The 21539-nt window shown below is 40.3% G+C and overlaps 1 protein-coding gene across 1 annotated transcript in view; it reads right to left on the minus strand.

Moving 5' to 3' along the window:
• The window catches only part of SPTBN5 (spectrin beta, non-erythrocytic 5), an 87876-nt gene that overhangs the window by 55782 nt on the left and 10555 nt on the right, over nucleotides 1-21539 (minus strand). Inside the window, exons 8-29 of the mRNA XM_014869266.2 lie at nucleotides 20709-20941; nucleotides 20112-20265; nucleotides 19028-19228; nucleotides 17986-18192; nucleotides 16893-17084; nucleotides 16000-16152; nucleotides 15505-15635; nucleotides 14591-14842; nucleotides 13768-14055; nucleotides 12888-13134; nucleotides 11909-12048; nucleotides 10843-10942; nucleotides 10108-10278; nucleotides 9863-10027; nucleotides 8917-9143; nucleotides 8217-8403; nucleotides 6860-7060; nucleotides 5728-5844; nucleotides 5010-5173; nucleotides 3199-3331; nucleotides 2225-2370; nucleotides 940-1054 (exon numbers count right to left, since the gene is read on the minus strand). Of these exons, the coding sequence (XP_014724752.2) occupies nucleotides 940-1054; nucleotides 2225-2370; nucleotides 3199-3331; nucleotides 5010-5173; nucleotides 5728-5844; nucleotides 6860-7060; nucleotides 8217-8403; nucleotides 8917-9143; nucleotides 9863-10027; nucleotides 10108-10278; nucleotides 10843-10942; nucleotides 11909-12048; nucleotides 12888-13134; nucleotides 13768-14055; nucleotides 14591-14842; nucleotides 15505-15635; nucleotides 16000-16152; nucleotides 16893-17084; nucleotides 17986-18192; nucleotides 19028-19228; nucleotides 20112-20265; nucleotides 20709-20941 (3924 nt within the window). The remainder of the gene's footprint in view (nucleotides 1-939; nucleotides 1055-2224; nucleotides 2371-3198; nucleotides 3332-5009; nucleotides 5174-5727; nucleotides 5845-6859; nucleotides 7061-8216; nucleotides 8404-8916; nucleotides 9144-9862; nucleotides 10028-10107; nucleotides 10279-10842; nucleotides 10943-11908; nucleotides 12049-12887; nucleotides 13135-13767; nucleotides 14056-14590; nucleotides 14843-15504; nucleotides 15636-15999; nucleotides 16153-16892; nucleotides 17085-17985; nucleotides 18193-19027; nucleotides 19229-20111; nucleotides 20266-20708; nucleotides 20942-21539) is intronic.

The raw sequence follows: 21539 nt of genomic DNA on the forward strand, positions 1-21539 counted from the left end.
ATGGGGATAAACCAAGAGCTGCTGGAAGTGTTTCTGAACCCTTACTTGTCACTGTCTCAGCATTAACTACTTCATCATTGAAGTTAAATAAGCACCAGGTTCTGAAAATCCCTGCTGGTAAATGGTGAAATATTATGTTTGATTTTCTCTTCATGACAGGGAGAGAAAACAGGATTTACATGGTTGAATAGGGCAGGCTCTGCCAGCACAAACAAAGTAGAAAATTCATCACATGTAATCAAACAAAGCCCTGTTGCCTTGCAAACAGTGGAACCCCTTGGATCACTGCCTCCTGTAAACATCTGCGTTAGGGAAACCACACCTCTCATTACAGCAAGGATGTGGTTTCTCTGTGAAATTCTTCAGGATGTTCAGATAAAACAGAAGGCTGAAGGTTTTTTGGGGGGACTTGTCTCCCTAGTTTTCATGCTGGGACTGTTTGAAATTATTGCCAGCACTGGGCACTGGAATGAGAGAAGATTTTTGGCTCAGCTTTTCACATCAGGTCACATGATTGCCTGACAACCTTCCAGGCTAATGGTCACTGTAATACAAACAAATGCCTTTTTCACACACATAAAAGTACAACAGTGTACAAAGAACCACCACAGTAAGGCAGTAGTTTCTTAGGCTGATGACTGCAAACATCACTCTTTGCACTGCACTGTGAGGCACCTTAGTTCAAATTCTGTTCATCTGAGCTTTCCCTCAGATCAGCACCTCCAGTTCCACCTGGTTTCACTAGTGGTTCTCATAAGATAACCAGTCAAGTGTCTAGGGATTACCCAGGAATTTTTTAATGCTATGAGTAATCACACTGGCTTCTTACTGAGAATTTTTTTGAAGTCAGCAGTAAGAATGCTGAGAATCATAAGATGATTCCATAGAAAAAGCTGAAATAAAGTTTGCATTATATGAGATTTTCCTATTAATTTTTACCTCAATATGGGCCAGAGCATCTGTCAGATCTTGGTAACACTTGTGAATTGCCTCAGCATCTCTCAGCCGCTCACCTCGTAATCTGGTCATTTCCAGCAGTTCCTCCCAAGAGTTCCTTCAAGGAAGAATGGGGAAAAGAACCATGTAAAACATTTAAACTAGGAATAAAGGAAACCAACAGTTTGAACAAAGACTGGAAACAAAACCTATTCTTGCTTAGTTTTTAATTACTGCCTTTAAATTCTGTAGGAGTGATTCTCTGAATGGCAGCATGTCTCTCACCCTGCTCTGCCCTCCTGTCTGCTCCAGGAGCTTAAATAAATGGTCCTATTTAAGAGTTCCCCCCGCAATTGCACTTTTCACGTTTTATATGCAGTACTTGGAGGACTGAATCATAGAATCATAGAATATCCTGAGTTAGAGGAGACCCACAGGGGATCGTTGAAGTCCAACTCCTGGCCCTGCACAGAACATCCCAAAAATCACAGCCATGTGTCTGACAGCCTTGTCCAAACTCTGTCACGGTGATGTGATTGCTTCCCTAGGGAGCCTGTTCCAGTGCCCAACCAACCTCTAGGTGAAAAATATTTTCCTAATATCCAACCTTCCCTGACTCAGTTTCAGGCCATTCTCTTGCTCCTGTCTGGTCATCAGAGAGATCAATGCCTGCTCCTCCTCTTCCTCTCATAAGAAAGTTGCAGACTGCAGTGAGGTCTCCCCTCAGTCTTCTCTTCTCCAGGTTGAACAGAGCCATTGACCTCAGCCCCTCCTCATATGGCTTCCTCTCGAGGCCCTTCACCATCTTTGTGGCCCTCCTTTGGACACTCTCTGATAGCTTAATAACTGTCTTATATTGTGGTGACCACAGCTGCCTGCAGACACACTTCTCCTTTGGGCCAGTTTGGACTGATGCCAGAACTAAGAAGCTCAGAGCATCTTAATGTTATTCTGCAGAACAGTCATGGCATTCAAATTCGAAAATGAGAAGCAATGAAAAGCATCTAAACTCCGAGCCTTTCAGCTGGTGATCCCGTTCCAAAGGCCAAAGGAAGTTCACCTTGTAAAGCACCTCCAAAACAATTTACAAGAAGTCAAAACAGCAAGTAGATGATGTTTATTCGTAAACCAGGCTGGAAGCAACTCTGTATCAGCGAGCAAACCACATCGTTTGCAATTAGAGAATCAGGAGGACATGCCTTATCCTTTCCTAGTTTCTTGTTACTTCCTCCTCCTCAAGAGCAAATGGAAAGGACAAAGCATTTTAGACCTAACACAAGGCTCCTACCTCAGCTGTTTCTGCATCTGCCGAATTTCCCAGGACTCAGAATACCCTTGGTTCAGCAAGTTGTCTGCCAGCTCCTGGAAAGCCACAACTCTTTTCCCAGCTGCTTCCAACTGGTGTCGGAATGTGTCATATTTGGCACAAAGTTGCTTTAGAAGGGAAAACAAGAACAACGAGGAAACCCCTTTTGAGTACTCTCTTTTTCCAAACATACCTGCTCATCTATCAGAACACAGCCAAAGGACAGCTGATAATACTTAGAGATAGAGAAACTGCAGAGAATGACTGGATTCTACCTTCAAAGACCAGGAGGAGCTTCAAACTTTTAGCAAAACATGAGGTTTGTGATGCAGATGGGAGGCAGAAACATTATTACTAGGGATAGAAACAAACATTCTATGTACAATGAATTTTAATTATAAAATTATGTGGTTTTACCTAATGAATGCAAATGTGTATTCAGTACTGTAAATAGATATTTACGTCTGATTTTAAGGTTTAGCACAAGCTATTTTGAAATAAATTATATAAATGAAGATTCTGAATGGCTAGCAATTTGTAACAGGCTGACATTAGATTGGTTTCTATGCCATGTGGAGAGGTATACCTAGAGAAGTCTGTATATCAGCAATCACAATTTAAAAAAAAAAGAAAAAAAGAAAAAGAAAAAACCCTAAATGGATACCATACTGAATTATCTACTTATTAAAAATAGAAAAGATTTGCTGTACTCTGAAGGTGTAGACATTTTAGCAGTCAGTTGTTTCAGACAGCTCAGCCCTCATGGTAACAGGATGCAATGATGTCTGTTCTTCAACCTTCCTATCCACTTCACCTTTTCTTTTCCCATCTTCCAGTTATTTATACTTATTTCTTCCTCTGTCTTTTAAGTTTTCAATGTCAACCTTAGTATCTGTTTACAGTCTCACTACATAGAGTTTATTTGATTTTTTTTTAATGTTATTAAAAAAACTCACCAAAACATGTTCATAATCATTTCCATAGTCTTCAGAGCTGGCTGTTTGTTTCTGCCGAGTGATCCAGTCTTCCAGATCTTCATATTCTCGTAGGAACTCATGCAAGACAAGAGTTTCATCGAGCTTCTTCCCTCTGTTGGGGGAAGGAGACAAGATAATATAATTAATAATGTAAGAGAAGGGCGATCAGTAACTTTCTTCCAATGAATACCCCAAACCTTTCATCATCAAGACTCATTGTCTGTAATGAAAGAGCTGATTATGTCTCAGATTTGGAAATTATGATTGTAGGATAACAGCTGTCAGCCAGGTCATGCTGATCTCATTAGCTGAATTTCCCAGAAGAGCACTGTGCCTATCTGAGCTCTTTCTCTGCTGTTTTTCATTTTAGTTGGGGTTTGTTGTTACTGCTTTTGCTGGGTTTTCTTCTTTCCATGAGAAAGAATACCCTTTATTTTTTTCCTATCTGTCTTTCTAAAGGTAACTGAATTGCTTGTGAAAATGAGAAGGAAATATTTCCTGAGCATCAGGAAAGCAGATGCTATGAAAGCCTTTGGAGGTAATTCTCATATTGCCTGTTTGGCAGAATTGCTCCAACCTGTTACATATTTCCAATGGTCTAGATTATTTTATAATTCAGCCAGACATGTTACAGCGCTTCCACAGCAAAAAAAATACACCAATTTTCCATCTGCTAGCCTGCCATTGTGCAAATATTCCAGGAAAGAAGAATCTGGCTTCCCAGTTTGACTCACAAATGTTCATCATGTAACTCGTCAGGAGTCCAACACGAGGACAATGCAGACCAGAGGTGCAAACCAGAGCACCAATAGGACACCACAAGACCCAGGTTAACATTTAGAAAGAATGAAAACAAAACATTTGTTTTCAACACACAGAAGTGTTTTGATATTTCTAGATGATTTATTTTTTCTGAACTTTTCATTCACAAGTTTTTCTATAGATGTTTTTACTTTTTCAGCTGTAAACAAGATTAAAAATGAAAGGTAAAATACCAGCATTTTCTTTAGGTTTAATTATTCTAGTATTCAGATTAACTTATTTGTTATTCTACTTGCAGAGCCCTCTTCCTTTTCTGAGTGAAATTTTTGTGGGGGAAAAATCTAAGTCGTTCAGACATTTTTCCTTTCCGAAAACAAACTGGAAGTGTTAAAACCCTATGTTCAAGCCAACCATCCTGGTGTAAATATCTTGCTGTAATAATAACTGAAAGAAAGTGAAATTCACTGTAAATTATTAATTCAAGAATAAAAGCCTTCCTGTACTAGCGAGTCACTGGGCATATAAATAAGTGTGTCCATTATTGTCTCCCTTAGAGTATGTGAAAATCAAATAATTTTCAAGTAACATTAAGGGGACATTCTTAAAAAAATTTTTCCTATTGATAGCACATTCTAAATGCACAAATGCAAGTCAGAATCTGGCACCTCAAGTCACTTTACAGGAGGATGAAATTTATAGGTATCAAATCCTTACTATGTAGCAAAACTCCTTGAATGAATTGTAGAGGTCTTGTTTCGTAAAATGAAAAGCTCATAAATGCACAGAATTACAATATCTTTCATAACAATAAGTTTCCTAAATATATTTGAAAAAAAAAGATAACATAATTCAATTATAAAATCATAAAAGTAAAATAAAATTAAGAACAACAACATTCTAATTATAAATAATAACTTATTTATAGTATAATGAATATAAACTCCAGTGAAGTAACTGGAGATATCCTTTATTGATTTCAGTGGGCTTTGAATTTAATCTAGGATCCAAGGGGGAGTTCTGCTTTATACCTTGCTACTGCTAGCTCCTGTAACTCGTGGAGTCTTGAATGAACTTGTTCCTTTGGTGCATCAACTTCAATATATTGGATGGAGCCCACAAGAGGAAGAGTTTGGGCACTTTCACTCAGTTCTTTCAACAAATCTTGGTAAATGGCAATCTCATTCTCCAGTGCCTGACAAGGAAAAACAGTGAATTGAGAGTCAGTTGTCTGAGAGAGCCACTCTGTGAACAGCCAAGGGTGTAGTGATTGAAAAATAAATACTTCTGGGAAGAACATGACATTTCCAAGACTTGCTCTATTTTAGATTATTTTCTAGCAATATTTTTTAAAAAATGGTACAGAAATTCAAACAGATGAATAAAGACAATTAGAATTCCCTGATGGAATATTAGGTAGAGAAAAGAATTCCTGGATTAATGCTATATCTGTATCTTTGATTTTAGGAAAAAATTACAAGGTTCCTGCATGTATCTGTTGAAACTGAAAAGCAGATAGTCAGTTTTGGCTTCAGAAGAATATGAGAATATTCACCATCCTCCTTTTCCCCCACATTTTACCAGCCAGGTTAGTAAACTCTTCTATCACTCTAACCATATGTAGACATACATCAATGCAAAATCTTGTAGATGGCTGGGCCAAACCTGACTACCAATGAGACAAACAATTTTATGACTGCAGAGAGACCAAAGATCAGGCTAGCCTACAGAATTGAAGCAGAGAAAGACCTTATGTTTCTTGATGAGCTTCAGTGTTCCATCTTCATCTTTACCGTAGTCCTTGCTTGTCACAAATGGATATTTCTCTGCTATCCAAGCCTCCAGGTCTGAAGTAGTCATTAAGAACTATCAGTTAAAGAGAAAACAAATGAGCTTCAATTTTCAAAACATTAATTACTTTTTTTTTAACCTAATAAATTCTAGTAAGGCCTACTGTAATGTTTTATTAAATATTTAATTCACTGTTCTCTGTGATATCATAAAATAATGAAGGGGTCACAGATGGAAGATTTCAGTGCAGGATAACTAAGTGTCTATCATCAGTGGGACATTTCTCCTTCCTCTGCCTGAGAAGTTCAAATCACTGTAAAAATCAGGCTTCATAAAGTCTACAGTACTGACAAGTGTTTTCATATATAGAGGAAATAATGGCTAGATGATCAAATACCCCAGGGATCATACTTTAGGTGGGCCTGTGAACTCCATACAAATGTTCATGTCTACAAAAGTGCATGTGCTTATCTGAATAACTGCACTCCTACATGACCCACTGATAACAGAAAATTTGGATTATCAATATAAATATTTGCATGCAATTTTTAATTTTTTTTTTCAACAGGCTAAGACTGAAAGTCCAGGAGCCTATAGAAAAGAATAAAGCCAAAATCCCTAAGTTGCTCTGAGAGTGAATGAATGTTGTCTGTTCCTCAGTATCATTTTACTGCCTGGAAAATTGTTGCATGAAACAGGTAAGAACAGATAGCACAAGAAATCCCCTATTTTTTGGTTTCCATGTCATTACTCTCCAGTATGAAGAGCCAGCTGAGGATCAATTACATTAGTAAGTCAAAGCCTGAGACTGTGCACAGACACAGAGAAAGGAGACACTAGGAGAAATGTGTGTTCTATGCACAGCCATGCGGGATGGGTGTAGAAACCAAGGGAAGGCTGCAGAGCAGCAGGTCGAGAGTGGGGCTGCATCCAGCTATGCAATCCAGCCCTCCATTCCCGTGAGCCTGGCCTTGAGCAGCTGAAGAGAATACCAGCCCCAGCAAAGCTGGGGTTTTTATTCACTTTAACACTTTGGTCCTCTTATTTGTCTGAAGAAGCTGCTGTGTGAGTTCTTTGCTTTGATTTGTACCTCCTGGAAGCCAACTGAGTGCTGCAGCTGCTTCATCCTTTCCTCACAGGACTTCTCCAAGCCCTGCCAGGCAGTCACAAGCTCCTGGCATTTCTCACTTATTTTCTGAGCTGATGGGTGCTGGTCTACAATCATTGTCTTTCCTTTATCCAGGACTCGCTGGACTTGCTGTTTGTGGGCATTCACTTCTGCCTGCAGTTCCTGGAAATGAGATAAAAGAAAAAATAAGAATAAAGGAAGATATGTGAGTACAAGTAAATTCTGTGTGCTCCTAATCCTAAGCAAAACTTGCAGCTGGTGACAGTGGGCAGAGTACAGCCAGTGGACATCTGGACTGTCTTATTTCTGCCACCCCTGCAGCCTGGTCACTGGTGCCAGCCCCACTCACATAATGCTCTGCTCTTGGTACTGCCGTCGAGAGAGGAGGGAAGGGTGTGTAAGGAAGCAGCACACATCCCTGAACTTCCCTACACCAAAGTCCTCTCTTTACCATGCTCCTGCTCCTTCCCCTGTCCAGCAGCCAGGGAGGTTTGGGAGATGGAGCAGATCACAGGATGAGACACAAAGCTGGGGGAATGAGAGAAAATATTGAGCTGGTGATGGAAAAATAAAATATCCAAGATGATGAAGGGGCTGGAGGATGATGCAAAGAGAGACATTATCATCAGTACCATGAAAACTACTGGACTACTGCTCTATAAATGCTCCCCACTGGTCCTGTAAGTGTTCTCATGAAACTTGCAATTAAGGTGCTGCAAAATCCAGCACTGCTTGTGGTGCAGGACAGCTGAGGTGCCCCTCTGGCTGTGAGGAACTGCTGCAAAGAATCAAATTCCCTAGAAATCAGTATTAATCTGTCCTAATAAATACAGTGACTGTGGCTTGTTCAGATCATTTTAAAATCTATAGAGATTTAAGATAATTGTTAAATGCCTGTTATATGCTCTCCTAGAAAATCCTGTATGTACAAACTTCAAGACTGAATGTATAATGAAGCCATAAGCATGACAGTATAATAGTTTATTTAGTTTACTCCTTTTTTTTTCTATTTAGTGTCAGATACACTAGTTTTTTTATCCCCTTTTAATGGGAAGAGCTATGCAATTTCTCAGATTAATAATACTCCATAATATGACAAATTTTGCAGTTCTCACAGGAATGTTGTATTTGTTCTGAACATCATCACCACTCCACTGATTTGTGTCGATCCACTGAAGCATTTCAGCCGGACTAGAGCTGGGATCAATGAATGTACCCATTGGAAGCTGTGACTGTGCAGGGGCAGGTGCAGGTTTGCAAGCTGAGGTGAAGTGCAGTGTCTCAACGTGCTATCAAAGCACTTGATTAAAGGAATTACCTTGTGCTTTTGCAACAGGTTTTGAGCCACGTCCAAGGACTTCCCGCAGTTGGTGGAATGGGCAATAGGCAAGCGCTCATTGATCCAGCTCAGTTCCATGTCATGGTAATGGAAGAACTCATAAAGATCCACGGCAGCTTCCAGCAGCTTGCGCCTCTCATAAAGAGGTGCTTGCAAAGACTCAAACCTAGGGGTCATCCATGAAATATATGTTAAAACAAAGCTTTATGCTCATTCTGCCAAGGGAATTAGGCTACAACGCCATCGTGAAGATTTCAAAACACTGGACACTTTGCAATTAAATATCAATGGTTAATACTGGCTGCACGTACAAAGATCCCTTAGCAAGCAGACCTATATGGTAACATTTAATGTAAGCACAGAAAAAATTATTCACAGTTTTAAAGTCCTAGGCTTGTCCTGTGATCTATTGAATGCTGAATCACTGTACCTCTTATGACCTGTGGATAAGAAAGGGATTAGAGGAGGAGTGCAGCTGGCAAGGAGCAAGGTTCACTCATAAAGGTTTAGATGGGCCTACAGGCAGCTGTACTGTAGGTGCAGATCAAAGCATGGAGGAAAAATTATTCCTGAGTATGAGTTAAACTTGATCAGTCAAGAGAATTTTTTAGAAGGTAGAATAAAAAATGTTATCAGTCACAAGAGGTGGGTGGAGAAAAAAACCAGAGGGGCACCATACCTTTTCAGATATTTCTGTGTTTCATCCAGAATCCTCTGGGAGTCAAAGTGATTGGTGGCCATTTTCCTGGCATGAGATACAATAGCATTCATTTTCTCTGCCAGCTCACGTGTCTCATTTTCCAGCTGTCTGTGCTGCTTGAGTAGATCACGGCTGGAGCGTAAATCATGGCCTGTTTCAGATTCCTGAAGAACTTTCTCAATTTTTTCTATCTTCTTTTTGGCATCCTGCCAGGAAAAGATTACAGCACACTCATATTGTCCTTTCAACAACATTTTCTTTCATTCCCTCCCTCCTATGACAGCTTCCTGGACACAATTTTAAAATCTAATTGTCCTTTCTTGGTAATATGATGGCTGGATGTCTCTAAGAGGCAGCTTCTGGGAATATTTTGTTTTGTGAACTGTTTTGGAGTACTCTTCTCTCTGAGACACTAAAGCACATCATTGAAAACAGTCTCTTTGAAATATCTGCAGCAATATAATATAAAAGAGTCAAACAATCTCTAAAGACTTCAAATTGTAGCTATAACACAACAGCACTTCCATTCATAATGGTCTCAAAACAGCTTCACAGCATATCGTTCTTGTACAAAATTTGACTGGATGACCATGAGCTTAATGCAGTGCCATGGCTGCAGCCCCCAGACTGCCCCAGGCAAGCAGTTATGTTTGCACTGCACTACAGAGTTTGGGTTGTTTTCCCAGTACAGGATGGCCACACAGATGCAGTGTTGAGCCCGAGTTCAACAGCCTGATGCTTTGCTGGCACTGTTATAGTGCTTGTAACTTTGAAGTGAGCTTGGACAGCGTAATACTGGTGTTTCTTTCCTAGGACTGCTGACAAAAACTTATCTGGACGGTATTCTCCTTTATGTGGTGTCCATGCAATAGAGGAACCAGGCTCCTAGGCCATCCCTCCCCTCTGCTCCTCATGACTTCCTGACCTGCAGCAGTTCCATGAGCTGTTCCTGCTGTCCAGCTTGTCTCAGTTTGTCACCTCGTTCAATCATCTTGCCATACAATTCCCTCCACTTCTTTTGAAGCTCTGACATCTTGTCCTGGACAGAAACTGCAGCGTAGTGGTTGTCTTGAATCAATTGATTTCCTTTCTGGAGAAACACATGACATCACTTTATTAGCAGATCAGCACCTATGAATTTTGGTGCAATATGGAAAACTTTGCCTTCACCTTTATCAGTGTTGTAAAGTGCTCCTCATTAGCCAACATTTCCTTCTCAGCAGCCTCATGCCACTTCAGCTTGCGTAGAACATTTGTTGGATCACGATAGGATTCATCTGATGCAATCTTGTACTTCTCTTCCATCCATATCAAAAGCTCAGCAGCATCACGGTTAAACTCCTTACAGAAAACAAACAGGATTAAATTAATTTAATGAAGAAGTATGATCTTGAACTATAGATGAGGTTTTAAGCCATCATAATGTCGCTTCATCCCTTTTTTTACCACACTTAACTAATCTGTGGCCTGTAATTGTCAGATGTAGGTTTGCATCGTTGATAGAATATTTTAACCAGAAGAGGACCAATCCTCCAGTATAACTTTGTATCTCAGCATAGAAAAATAAGTTTTGTACCAAAACTTAGATTAACTGTACTAAGTAATTAAGGCCCAGAACAATAGTAAGTAATGAGCAGAATAAATTTAACCAGTAGACAAAGCATTCTGTTGATATTTTTTATCCAGAGTCTCAATTTAAAAAAAAATTTTCAATGGTTACAGCTTTGTAAGTTTTACTGTCAGTGCATCACCTGCTCCCTGGAGAACAAATCTCTGTCTCCCACAGCCAAAGAGAAAGTGAGCTGCAGTAGGAATGCTCAGCAGTTTGAGTTTTTCTCTCATATTAAGACAAGGGGTAAAATTCAAAATTCACAGCTGCCTGACCAAATTTGCAGTATCAGTTACCTGTAGTTGCAGGGAATCCAACAACCTCTGTTTTCTCTTGGCATTGCTTTGTATCAGCTGCTCCCACCTTCTCTGGAGAGTGGCCATTCTCTCTTCAATACTACCAAGAAAAACAGGAAGTCAAGTGCTGTACTAATATTGGTTCCCTTTGCTTATGCTGTAGTCATGACTGTGATATAAATGTAATGTAGTTTCTACAGCTTTGCTGACAGAAAGAAGGGATAAATGGCCCTGTCCCATCACCATGTTGGGCTCACCTGGAGAGCAGGTATTGCTTGCTAGTTACTCTGCATTTTCCTCCTGTATGGCTATGTCACATTAGTGAATTGCAGTCATACACTGGAGCACTGAGATCTCCCTCTGCCCTGAATATTCTATAGTATTGTTATATTAGTTATAATTGACTAATAACTTCCCCTTTGGTGTCAGTGCAATGAGGCTTTGGAATGGCTTTCTAATGGTAGTAGTGCTGGCAATAAATCAGATCTCAAGGGCAGTTTTATAAATTAGTGGAGGGAGTGTTCAAAACATCACATCATCACAAGAACATGGTATACTGATCTAAGAGGTCCATTCTAAACCTCTATTTCTAATTCTTGTTTGCAAAGGTGTCCCCTTTGACCTTAGTGGCTCTAGCACAGAAAAAGGAATTACAGGTAACAGTTCAGCTTGGACAAAAACATGAAGGAACTGCTCCTGAAGAGTTATGCTTGTGAAGTCTTCAGTAACTTTTTAAAAGTAAACCTTATTTCTAGATAAATTAAGGAATTCTTTTCCTGTAGGCACTTAACGAGTTCACTTTAAGGAAGCTTTATCACTATATGTAATATATGATACAAAACAAATTATTCTAGTGTTCTGCCAAATGTCACTTTTAACCTAAAGCTTTTTTGTCCTAAGAGCCCAAGAAATCAATTTTTTTAAAAGAATTCTTTTTTACTCCCTTATCCATCAAATTGTGGATTGGAGGTCAATCAATTTCTTCTCAGAGAAAATTTTTCATTTCACCCGATCACACTGGATCATTTATTAAAGCTAAATGAAAAAGGAAAGGATTTGGACTCACACATGAGATGCAAAGTGCCTTCTCTCTAGTAGGTTCACCCCATTTTCATTGAGTGCTTCCACTCGTCTCTTCAGTGCCATCAGCAGTTGCTCAAATTCCTGATGTTGCTTCAGCAGGCTTCGAACAGCATCTACATGGTCCTGCATTTGAAAAACAAAATTTGATCAAGACTTTTCTTGCTCATAGTTCTTCTGTAGCAGTGGAAAAAAAAGAAAATTTGACCTTACTTTCCTCCTTCTCTTTGAGGCAGGAGATACAGTGTACCTTTTGCATGAGCCCAAGGATGTTCAGGGCTACAAACAAGCAGCAGGTTTGTATCATAGCTGGTTTCTCTGCTCTGTGTTTTCCCTATGGTTCTGTTTTCACCTCTTAAGAAAATCTGCATTCTAAATTTATGCCAGCACTCTGGCCCATCTAGGGATATGCAATACAGAAGAATAACTTGTAAAACTTTATTCCACTCAGTTGATCCCAAAGTAGCAATGTTTTGGGTTCAGCTGAAAACATAAGAGGCAGTGAGAGACCACAACCTCCTTCTTCACTGATTTTGTGAACATTCTCTGCATTTGTGTTTTTTTTTTTTTTTTGCTTCATGTGCTTTAATATTCTTAAATGGATGAAAGAAAAAGCCTTTTTTTAAAAAAAAGTAATGTTTTTACTTGAAAAAGAAAATTACTATGTTTAAGCTGAAATTTTATTTTTTAATGGATGAGTCAATTTTACGTAAACCATATGACAAGTACAAACAGCAACAAATCACAGCCCTAGCTGCTTAACTTTTTTTTTTGCGGGACAATGAGCTTAGTTCTCATTAAGATGAGTAAGAACGTAAGAATGTTAATAAGATCCTGAAAGTCTAGTTCTCAAGCATGGAAATGCTGTGATCAGAAGAATGAAGAAGCCAATCTAATAAAGATTGTTGCTCCTCCCTGGATGGGGAGAAGAAGCAGGAGAAACCCAGATCAGCTGCTGTACATACCCCCAGGTCATCCCCCCGCAGAAAGGCCTCGTGGCCAGACAGGGCTGCATTGATACGGTCCCCCTCCCGATTGAACTTCTGCAATTCCAGGCCATCCTGAAGCTTTTTCCACCGCTTTTCCCACATTTCCTCCAGCTCTTTGCTCTCCTTGGCAAGTCTCTCCATGGTCTGGTGGACATCTCTGCTCCTGTTGTTACTGGGTTGTTGTTGGACTACTTTGCGCCCAAGCTCTTCCAGCTGCAGAAATCTTCCCAAAGTCAAAAAGAAAAATGAGACTTCACTGCATGAGGGAATATGTATCCTCTTCCAGCACAGCTCTTTGCTCTCTTGGCAGTGCTCATACATCAAGTTTCCCTCTCTGTTACCTTTTTCCTACAGGTTATGCACTACAAAGTGCAGCTGTTTTATTGCTCAGGGATATGTGCTGGAGGCAGTAGGTGAGATTTCCCCATCTGGACTGAAAGCCCACATAAGCAGGCTTTCATGTTAAAAGGGAAAGGAGGGCCAACAGTATCTGGAAATTCACAGCAGTGCAGAAGAAGAACTGAAAATGATAGCAAATGGAAGCATAAGGCCTGAGAAGGAGTGGAGGAACTGGAATAAATTACAGATGGCATTCTCTGAGTCAGGAGACCTTGTAGAATTCTACTGCAAACATACAGCTCCTCCTTCCCCCTCCACTAGCCTTCAGGATAAGAATGCAAAAGCTGACCAGATTTTATGTTTTGTAGTCACCTTTTGTCACTAGTGTTCAAGTGCATGCGAATAAAATTTCAGTATCACCTCCATGCACCGTTTATATACGTGATTTACACATTTCATTTTCACAGTACTGTTGTCATATCACCCCACTCTGCCCACCCTGCCAGAATCTCTCTACCTTTCATTCTGAGAGCCAATTTCTATCAGCAGGTCTTGGTGTTCTTTCAGCAATTGCTCTGCAGATCCCACGTCCAGACCCATTTCTTCACTGCTCAGCTTCTCCCGAATGCCCTCTGCCCACAGGAGGAGCCTACGGCTGTCTTGCAGGAAGGACTGCTGGTTTTGGGCCCACTGCAGAATGTCCCGTTTCTTCTGGATCTCCAGCTTGAGCTTTGCCAGGAGCCTCTCCATGTTTTCTACCTGCTCAGTGATGGCCCTGCTCTCTGCAGGGTTGGTGTCCTTGATCCTTCAATAAAATACATTCAAATGTATGAACACTTACTTAGAGTTTGAACCAGTACTCTTTAAAAGGAATGGGTTTGGATATTTAGAGTTCCATTAAAAATAAAGCCAGCTAAGGCAACATATTCCCATTGTGAATGTACAGAAAACTTAAAGAAGTAAAAACATTTCATATCTCAAATTTGAACTCCTGCGCACAATTATCTGCTATTTTCTTACCAACACCCTTGTTCCCCCTCTTATCACCTAAGTGATACCTCCACATTTTGAAGTGGGTAACTAACATTAGTAAAGATGATTTTTTAGAGCCACAAACAATCCTGTGGTATTCATCCTTCTACAACTGTGAAGTCTGGAAACAAACACCTCCCCAGTCACCCAGCCACACTCAAGAGAAATCAACTCCATCCAGCAGGTGAGTTCTTTGGATTTCTAGAAAGAGAAACTTTAAAAGCTGCTCTTTCTCTTTATAGCCATAATTTACAGCATGATCTTAGAGAGCTAGCAAAGAAAGTGAAAACAAAAAGAAAGTTCCTTACGATTTTGCAACACTCCTCAAGTATTCAATTTTCCTCTCTATCACCAGGACCTCTCTCTCAATTGTGTACAGTTTGCGCTTGTCTGACTCCAGTCCAGCAGGCAAGTTCCCTGGTTCCAGATCCCTGAGTTGGACCATCTTGTTTTGCAGTAGCACTCCTATGCTCTGACAGTCCTGAAGAAATGTCCTCACATCAGCCACTCCAATCAGCTCAGAGCCTTTCTCCTCCTTCAGTGTTTCCATGGATTGCCATCTTGAAGCAAGACAACAATTCATAGCCATTGTTACACATGAACTATATCTGTTTTCTGTTCAGAAAAAGTCTTGTATAAAGAGTTCATCAGGTCTTAAATGAGCTGGGTGGAGGTGAACACTAGCACTCCCTCACAACATCAAAGTTCGTATCAGTGCCATGTCAAACAAGGGGACCTGCTCAGGTGACCAGAACACTCTGAACATGGTGCAATTAAACAACCACGGTCAAAATCAGGACCTGACTATGCCCACTGAGTGACATGGTAGCAGGAATACATTCACAACAGGCACTAAATGCTCTTGGTGAAGTCAAACATGGTTTGATGTTCCTTTCAAGATTTGTGAAGTGTGTCCTCACCCTGATGCTTAAGTAACCAAATCATCTGCAGTGCTGCAGAATACAACACTGTCACGTATGGATGAATTCACATTATGCTTTAATATGCACGCACACATTTCTACAGTGTAAGTGATTTGGTGTCAGGGTCCGAGGAGCCCCCCTCAGTCCTGGAAACATGGCACTGGGCTCAGGGCCAGCCTACAGCCAGCTGAGGGCTGCTCTTTTCCCACTGGTGGCACTGTCATCTAGAAGGGAACTGAATGGACAGCTCTCCAATTACCCCCATCAGATAATCCCCTGCTTATCAGTAGCACTTTTACCTGATGTTGATCTTTTCCATCCAAGTCTGGATCTCAAAATATTTGCTGGGACTGATCTTTCCATATTTAGCAGCTAAGTTTTCAATGTCTTCCAGCTGGCCTTTGCCTGCAGCCAGTTCTGTTAAAAATCTCTAAAATGGAAAAACACAAGAATGAAGAACACCAGGTATTTCCATTTCTGTGGACACAATTGTCAATAATCTTTTATATCCACTCATATCCCACTTTCATGGCTAGCTTCTCCCCTTGCCTGCCTGCTGATACCATGCACACCTGTGCACACAACGCCCTGATGTGTATGTCCCACTCCACTGGGATTCAAGGGCACTGATGGATTTTTTGATAATTTGGTACCTTTTAAAAGTGATGTAAGATAAATCACAGAAAGAATCCTTGTGTACCATGATATTTGTACAGGATACCATGTTCACAGGAAGATAAAGGGACAGAATCAGTAATTTGGCATAGTCTGTACAAAATAAATAAAAGGGGTACCTGATATTTCTGCTGCATGACCTCCACATTGTCTGCTTGAGGCTGAAGAGTGCGGAAAATGTTCTCTTTATCTCTCATCCATGACTGGAATTCTTCACAAGAGCTACAGAAGCGATAATATCCAATCATCTCCTCCAGAGCCTTCTTTCTGTTCTGTAAAAGAGACAAAGACTTAACTACCATCATGAAAACTCCTTACCATTTGAAGCAACAGAAAAAAGATCCTTCCATTTAAGGTGCAATACACAGGTGGTAGTTTAGTAGTTTTCTCAGACACTGCTGAATGAGAAGAGAACATGAAACGTTAAGATCACAATACTTCTTCCTAGAGTAACAGTGGTTTAAAAGTGTAAGAGAATAATTTGGAGAGCACTCAGCCTCTGGACAATAAGGAAGGCTGCTGTGCTACTTGCTGCTGCTCGCTGAAGACATAAGGCAGCAGTCTCTGGAATATGTAAAAGTCACATAAACATGTTTGTGTTGGTGTTTACAGCATGATTAGACTTCATGCATGAGTGAAGAGCAGTATATAATCAAAATGCAGGTTACAGTTTATTTTTTCTGGTGTCAGGCAAGACAGCCTGGTGATTTAGGAGCTACAACAAGCAAACTTTAAGGGGGGAAAAAAAGGATTACACAAAAGAATATTGTCTTCATGGACTAAAAATACTGGAATGTAAATGAAAATTTGCCAACCTAAAATCTGTTTTGAAGTTTTGTATCTGTTTGGATACAAAACCTCAACAATGATCTCAAGGTTTGAAGTCCTACAGGAATTAACAGGATTGAAGCACATTATTAAACTGAAAAGCAGAAGCCAGCAAAGCACTTAATTTCAATTTTCACTGGTTTGGACTTTTTCATGAACTGCACAGCAGAAGGGGATATTATACCTCAGCCATGCTTTGTAGATGTTCATAAAGTGAATCTATTTCTTCTTGGGTCTTCCAGATATTCTCTGGAAGAAAATGATCATCCAGGCTTGAGGTTCCAGTGGATGCAGTTTCAGACGTTGCCCAGGTTCGACTGAATGGTAGCTTCGTTGTCTTTTGGTTCAAGTCATTTGGGGCTTCCCTCTTTGTCATCTGTTAAGAAAAATTTAACAACATCACTGGATGAGAATTTCTGATTTGGATAAAAATTTCACTTGGAAGGAAAATTTGGACTTGTTAGTATCAATCACAGCATTCTGACCCTTTAAACCAAAAACTTCCAGTATTGTTTGGGAACTGTTTCCCCTCTTCTATTCTGAAAAGATGAATTTAAAAATAAAAAAGAAAAACATCTTGGTTTTGTTTAAAGAAGTTTAATTCAGCTCATTTTAAACTGTATTGATTCAGTAAAAGTTTTCATTTTTTGCCCAAATCAAAGTTGTTTGGTTGGAGGAGCTTTTTTATTTTCAGAAGTGCCAACAAAGCAAGACAATTGATTATGCCCACAGTTCTCTTTGTGGTGATGTTTTAGTACCTGAACACTTCCAATTTCAAAATCTGAGTTCCCTAGTGAATCAATACTTCTATTTGTGCATCATTCATCTCCCCTGAATTCTGTTATTAAATGAGCTGATCTCAGGTCAAAAGTTCCCTTTCTAGTCAGTGAAAAAGTGGGGCATCTGCAGAGGTTGACTTCATCTCATTTGCCTTAAAAATAAGGGGCAGTATGAGTTGCTCCTGGAGCTGTGGGATAGTTCTACACTACTTTACCAGGGTAGAATTTGTAAGGATGTTTTGATTAAATGTCTGATTTTTAAAGATTATTGAAATTAATAATTTTATGAGAATAAAGAGTGAGAATGTATTTTTGAGGACCAGGAAAGGCAACTGACATGGATGAGACTATTTCTATCTAGGTGTGCTACGAGCAAACAAGGAACTTCTTTTTCACCTAAAAATCCCTTAAAAAAACTTAATTTGGAACATTCTATTCCGGCAAAATAAATAAAACCAGATCTTCAACACGACGTGGCGCAATCCCTGCTGTACTTACTGCAGCTGGAGCCTGCTGTGCTGCCGTGTCCGCCTGCTCCTTGAGGCGCCTCATCTCGGAGGAGTAGGCTGCAATCTCCTTCTCCAGGCGCAGGTGACGGTGCAGCAGCGCTTCGGCGCTGGACTCGTCTTTGCCATAGTCCTTGCTGGCCAGAAGGGGCTGCCTCTCTCGCAACCACGAGTTTGCCTCGTCGATGTCAGCAAAGTACTGAAGGAACACAAGGAGCAAAACACTTGGATTCACCCTGGAAGTATCATATCCAGCTGTTGGAGTCAGTAAGTCAGGAGTCTCTCTGAATCCTTCAGAGAGAGATCAGAGTGCAGGGATTGAATTAAAGCCTTTGGATGGATTGAAGTATGTTAAGGCAGAGGTGAAAGTTTAGGTTTTGGCATGAGTGAGCAAGTTAGTAAGTAAGAAAAAGCTAAAACACCATAATGGTGTCAAACTTAATAGAGAAGAGAGAATTTAAACTTTCTTAAGAAAAATGCTGGTCAGATTTGTTCAAACATTTCATGGAAACAACAGACTAAGGAAAATCTTGAGAAGGGAAGAATAAGAATACCTGAGATAAAGGGATATGATTTAAGAATGTTGCTTTTATATAAATTCTTTATTTGCAGATGTATGAATGTTTGTGGGAGTAAAATTGTAGGTCAGAATGGAAGTGTCAAATGCTTTGCAGGATTTGTGAAGTTCATGGTCAATCTAAGTCTTACAACACTTTTCTTTTCTTGGTGGACTTCAGAGTTGTTTTTAATTTTTGAAATATGTCACAAAGCTACCTGATCCACCCTCTAAAAAGACTCTGCATTAGCAATATCATGTGAGTTATTTCCATTAGCATTTTTACCTTTAGCATTCTCCCAGCTGCTCAAATCTCCTGCGTGTCTGGCTTGCAGGAGGATTGAGACTTCACTGCCAGAGGTCTTTTTTGAAGACCAACAGATCAAGTCTTTCCTGCTGCCTTCCACGTGGGGGCACGGGGCAGAACTGAGCCACATCCATGTCCCACATGTCCCACATGCCAGCAGAACCCTCTCACCTGTTTGATGAGGGCTGCTGCCTGCAGGCGGCTCTTGCGATCAGCCACCTCATCTTGGAGCTGCTGCCACAGCCTCTGGAGGTTGTCTGTCTGCCTCAGAATGTCGTCCTGGCGCACAGGGTTCTTCTGGCTGAGCTCCCAGCCCCTCCTCATCACATCTGCACATATGGCCCTGTGTGAGTTGCACTCTGCTTCAAGAGCCTAGCACAAGGAAAGCAAACATGTCAGCGCAGCTCATTCCCCACCAGCCAAGAGAAAACAGTGGCTCCTACTTGTGGACACACACATTTAGAGAGATAGGAAATCACAGCTTGAGAATTTTTTCTCAGGCCTGAACTTCTCCTGGCTCTCAGGTCCATTCACAGACTGATAAATTGATTGTGGCTCCAGTGAGGGAGGAATTCTCCCAGGATGATAATATGGTGAAAAACAGAATGGAATTCATAATAAAGATTAACACCTGGTGTTTTTCCCATGGGACACATCCTGAGGTATGGTCTCGTGGATGTTTTTCCCAATTGTCCAATGAGCTACTGTCCTGTCCTAGCTCCATGTAACATGCTTTAATTACGGGCTGTCCGTTCAGTAAAGTTCGCCTTTTTCCCTAAAGAGGTCCGTGTGTGTTGCTGTCCTTGCTCTCTCTCTCTGTCCAGCACAGTAACCGTACCTACTCTGCTACTGTCATGCATACACTTCTAGGAGCCCAAAGTATTTTCTTTTCACTACCTCTCTCTTTACCCTCATCTCTCTTGGACAGGAAAAGAGGGTGAGAAAAACAAACTTGAATTTTTTTTTTTTTGCCCATCAAGAGTTAACTAATATGGAGCTGAGTGTCTTCACAAGAAGTCCCACTTCTAGTCCAGTATGAAGCATATTCCTTCTCTATCCCTTCCTTCCCCTCTTTGGGAAAAAAATGCCTACCTTATACATTATTTAAGAATTCCAAACTCTGGTCATGAGACTCGAGATAAGGATTAGTTTGACAGCATTCTTATAAGTGCTGCACTGACTGAACTGAAAGACATGGATGTTCTAAAATCTTGCTTTAATACAAAGACGAGGCACCAGCAGCAAAGTGAGATACCTTGTTCTTCTGAATAGAGGCTGTGATCTGGCTGACATCTTTCCCTAATGTTGTCATTCTTGCCAGCTTCCACTTCTCAGAGATCCACGATTCTTCCTCTTTGCAGTCACGGAAGAATTCAAAAAGCTTCAGAGCCTCTTCTAGCTGAGATTTACTGAACCAGGGAAACAAGCAGTGTGTGATAGTCAGAATTGGGATTCCATGAAGACAATGGTTCATTGATCAAAGAAAGATTTAAAAATCTAGAATTTGAATGCCTTTAGTTCCTCTTTGTCATATATTAATTTATTCATGGAATAAGACAAAAGAAACAAGATTATGTTTCTTTCTTTCTCCAGGAGATGAGGAGATAACCATTTGTTATTCAGATTTCTTATAAAGCAAGTTATAATAAACGCTGAGAATGAACCGGTTCTTCATCTATGAAAGTGATCCTTTCACAATTGCAATCAATCAAGACACTCGAGTTGCTTTTGTTATGTCTTCATAAATGGAGAAATGCCAAAATTTCAAAAGCTGAGTAGCTGTGCCTTCTGATTAAAGAATTAGGATTGGACATCCTAATCAGGAAGAACAGAGCCACAAGCACAGCCCTACCGTGACTTGCTCTGAGCTGTGAGGTTCTGGTACAGCTGACGAAGCATCTGAACTTTTGCATGAAGCAATTCTGATTTAACTGTGCTGTCCTTGCTGATTTCTGCTGTCCTCTGGGTGATGTGTGTCAATCTGCCATCATAGGAAGAGATCTGCGAGTCAACCAAGTTGTGATTCTGCAGCAAATCTACGACTTCCAGGAGCTGCTTCCCACAGTCCTGGGAATTCACTAGCACCTACAAACAAAGTGAGAAGAAAAAAAAAGACATTTTCAGAGAGTCCATCCAGGATGAAAGGTTCCTGTTCTGTCTCATAGCTCCTAAATGTCCAAGAATGTTAGAGAGGTAAAGCTAAAAACCTGTCTATTTAGAGAAATTATACTTTTTTTTCAATTCCACAAGCTAATAGGAACAATCCAGAGTTTCAATCTGTTGCAGTGCAAGGCTCATTAAATAAGCATGTTTTTGCACCTAAGATATTTCCTCTGATTAAACACCCAAGGTCTCAGAATTTCTGAGTGCAATGAATATCCCTTTGCTATAGACCCATCTGTAGGCAGATTGATTCACAGTCTGTATTTGAAGAATTCCACAATATCCCAGTCTATGGTAAGTTCTAACTGCAATGTTCTTTTATCTGAGGAGCCTACTTGTCTATGTAAATAACGAAAATAAGTACTTTATAGTACTTAATTGGTGACTGATGAGAAGTGCTTATTAGTCTGTCTTCTTTCTAATTGTATCAATGGATACAATTATTAATCCTATGTACTATCTTTCCTTACCAATCTTTCCCCATATTCTCAGACTATTGTTGTTCCAACGACACTATTAC

The sequence above is a fragment of the Sturnus vulgaris genome, chromosome 6 (assembly GCF_052056855.1).
Source record: "Sturnus vulgaris isolate bStuVul1 chromosome 6, bStuVul1.hap1, whole genome shotgun sequence".
Lineage (NCBI taxonomy): Eukaryota > Metazoa > Chordata > Aves > Passeriformes > Sturnidae > Sturnus > Sturnus vulgaris.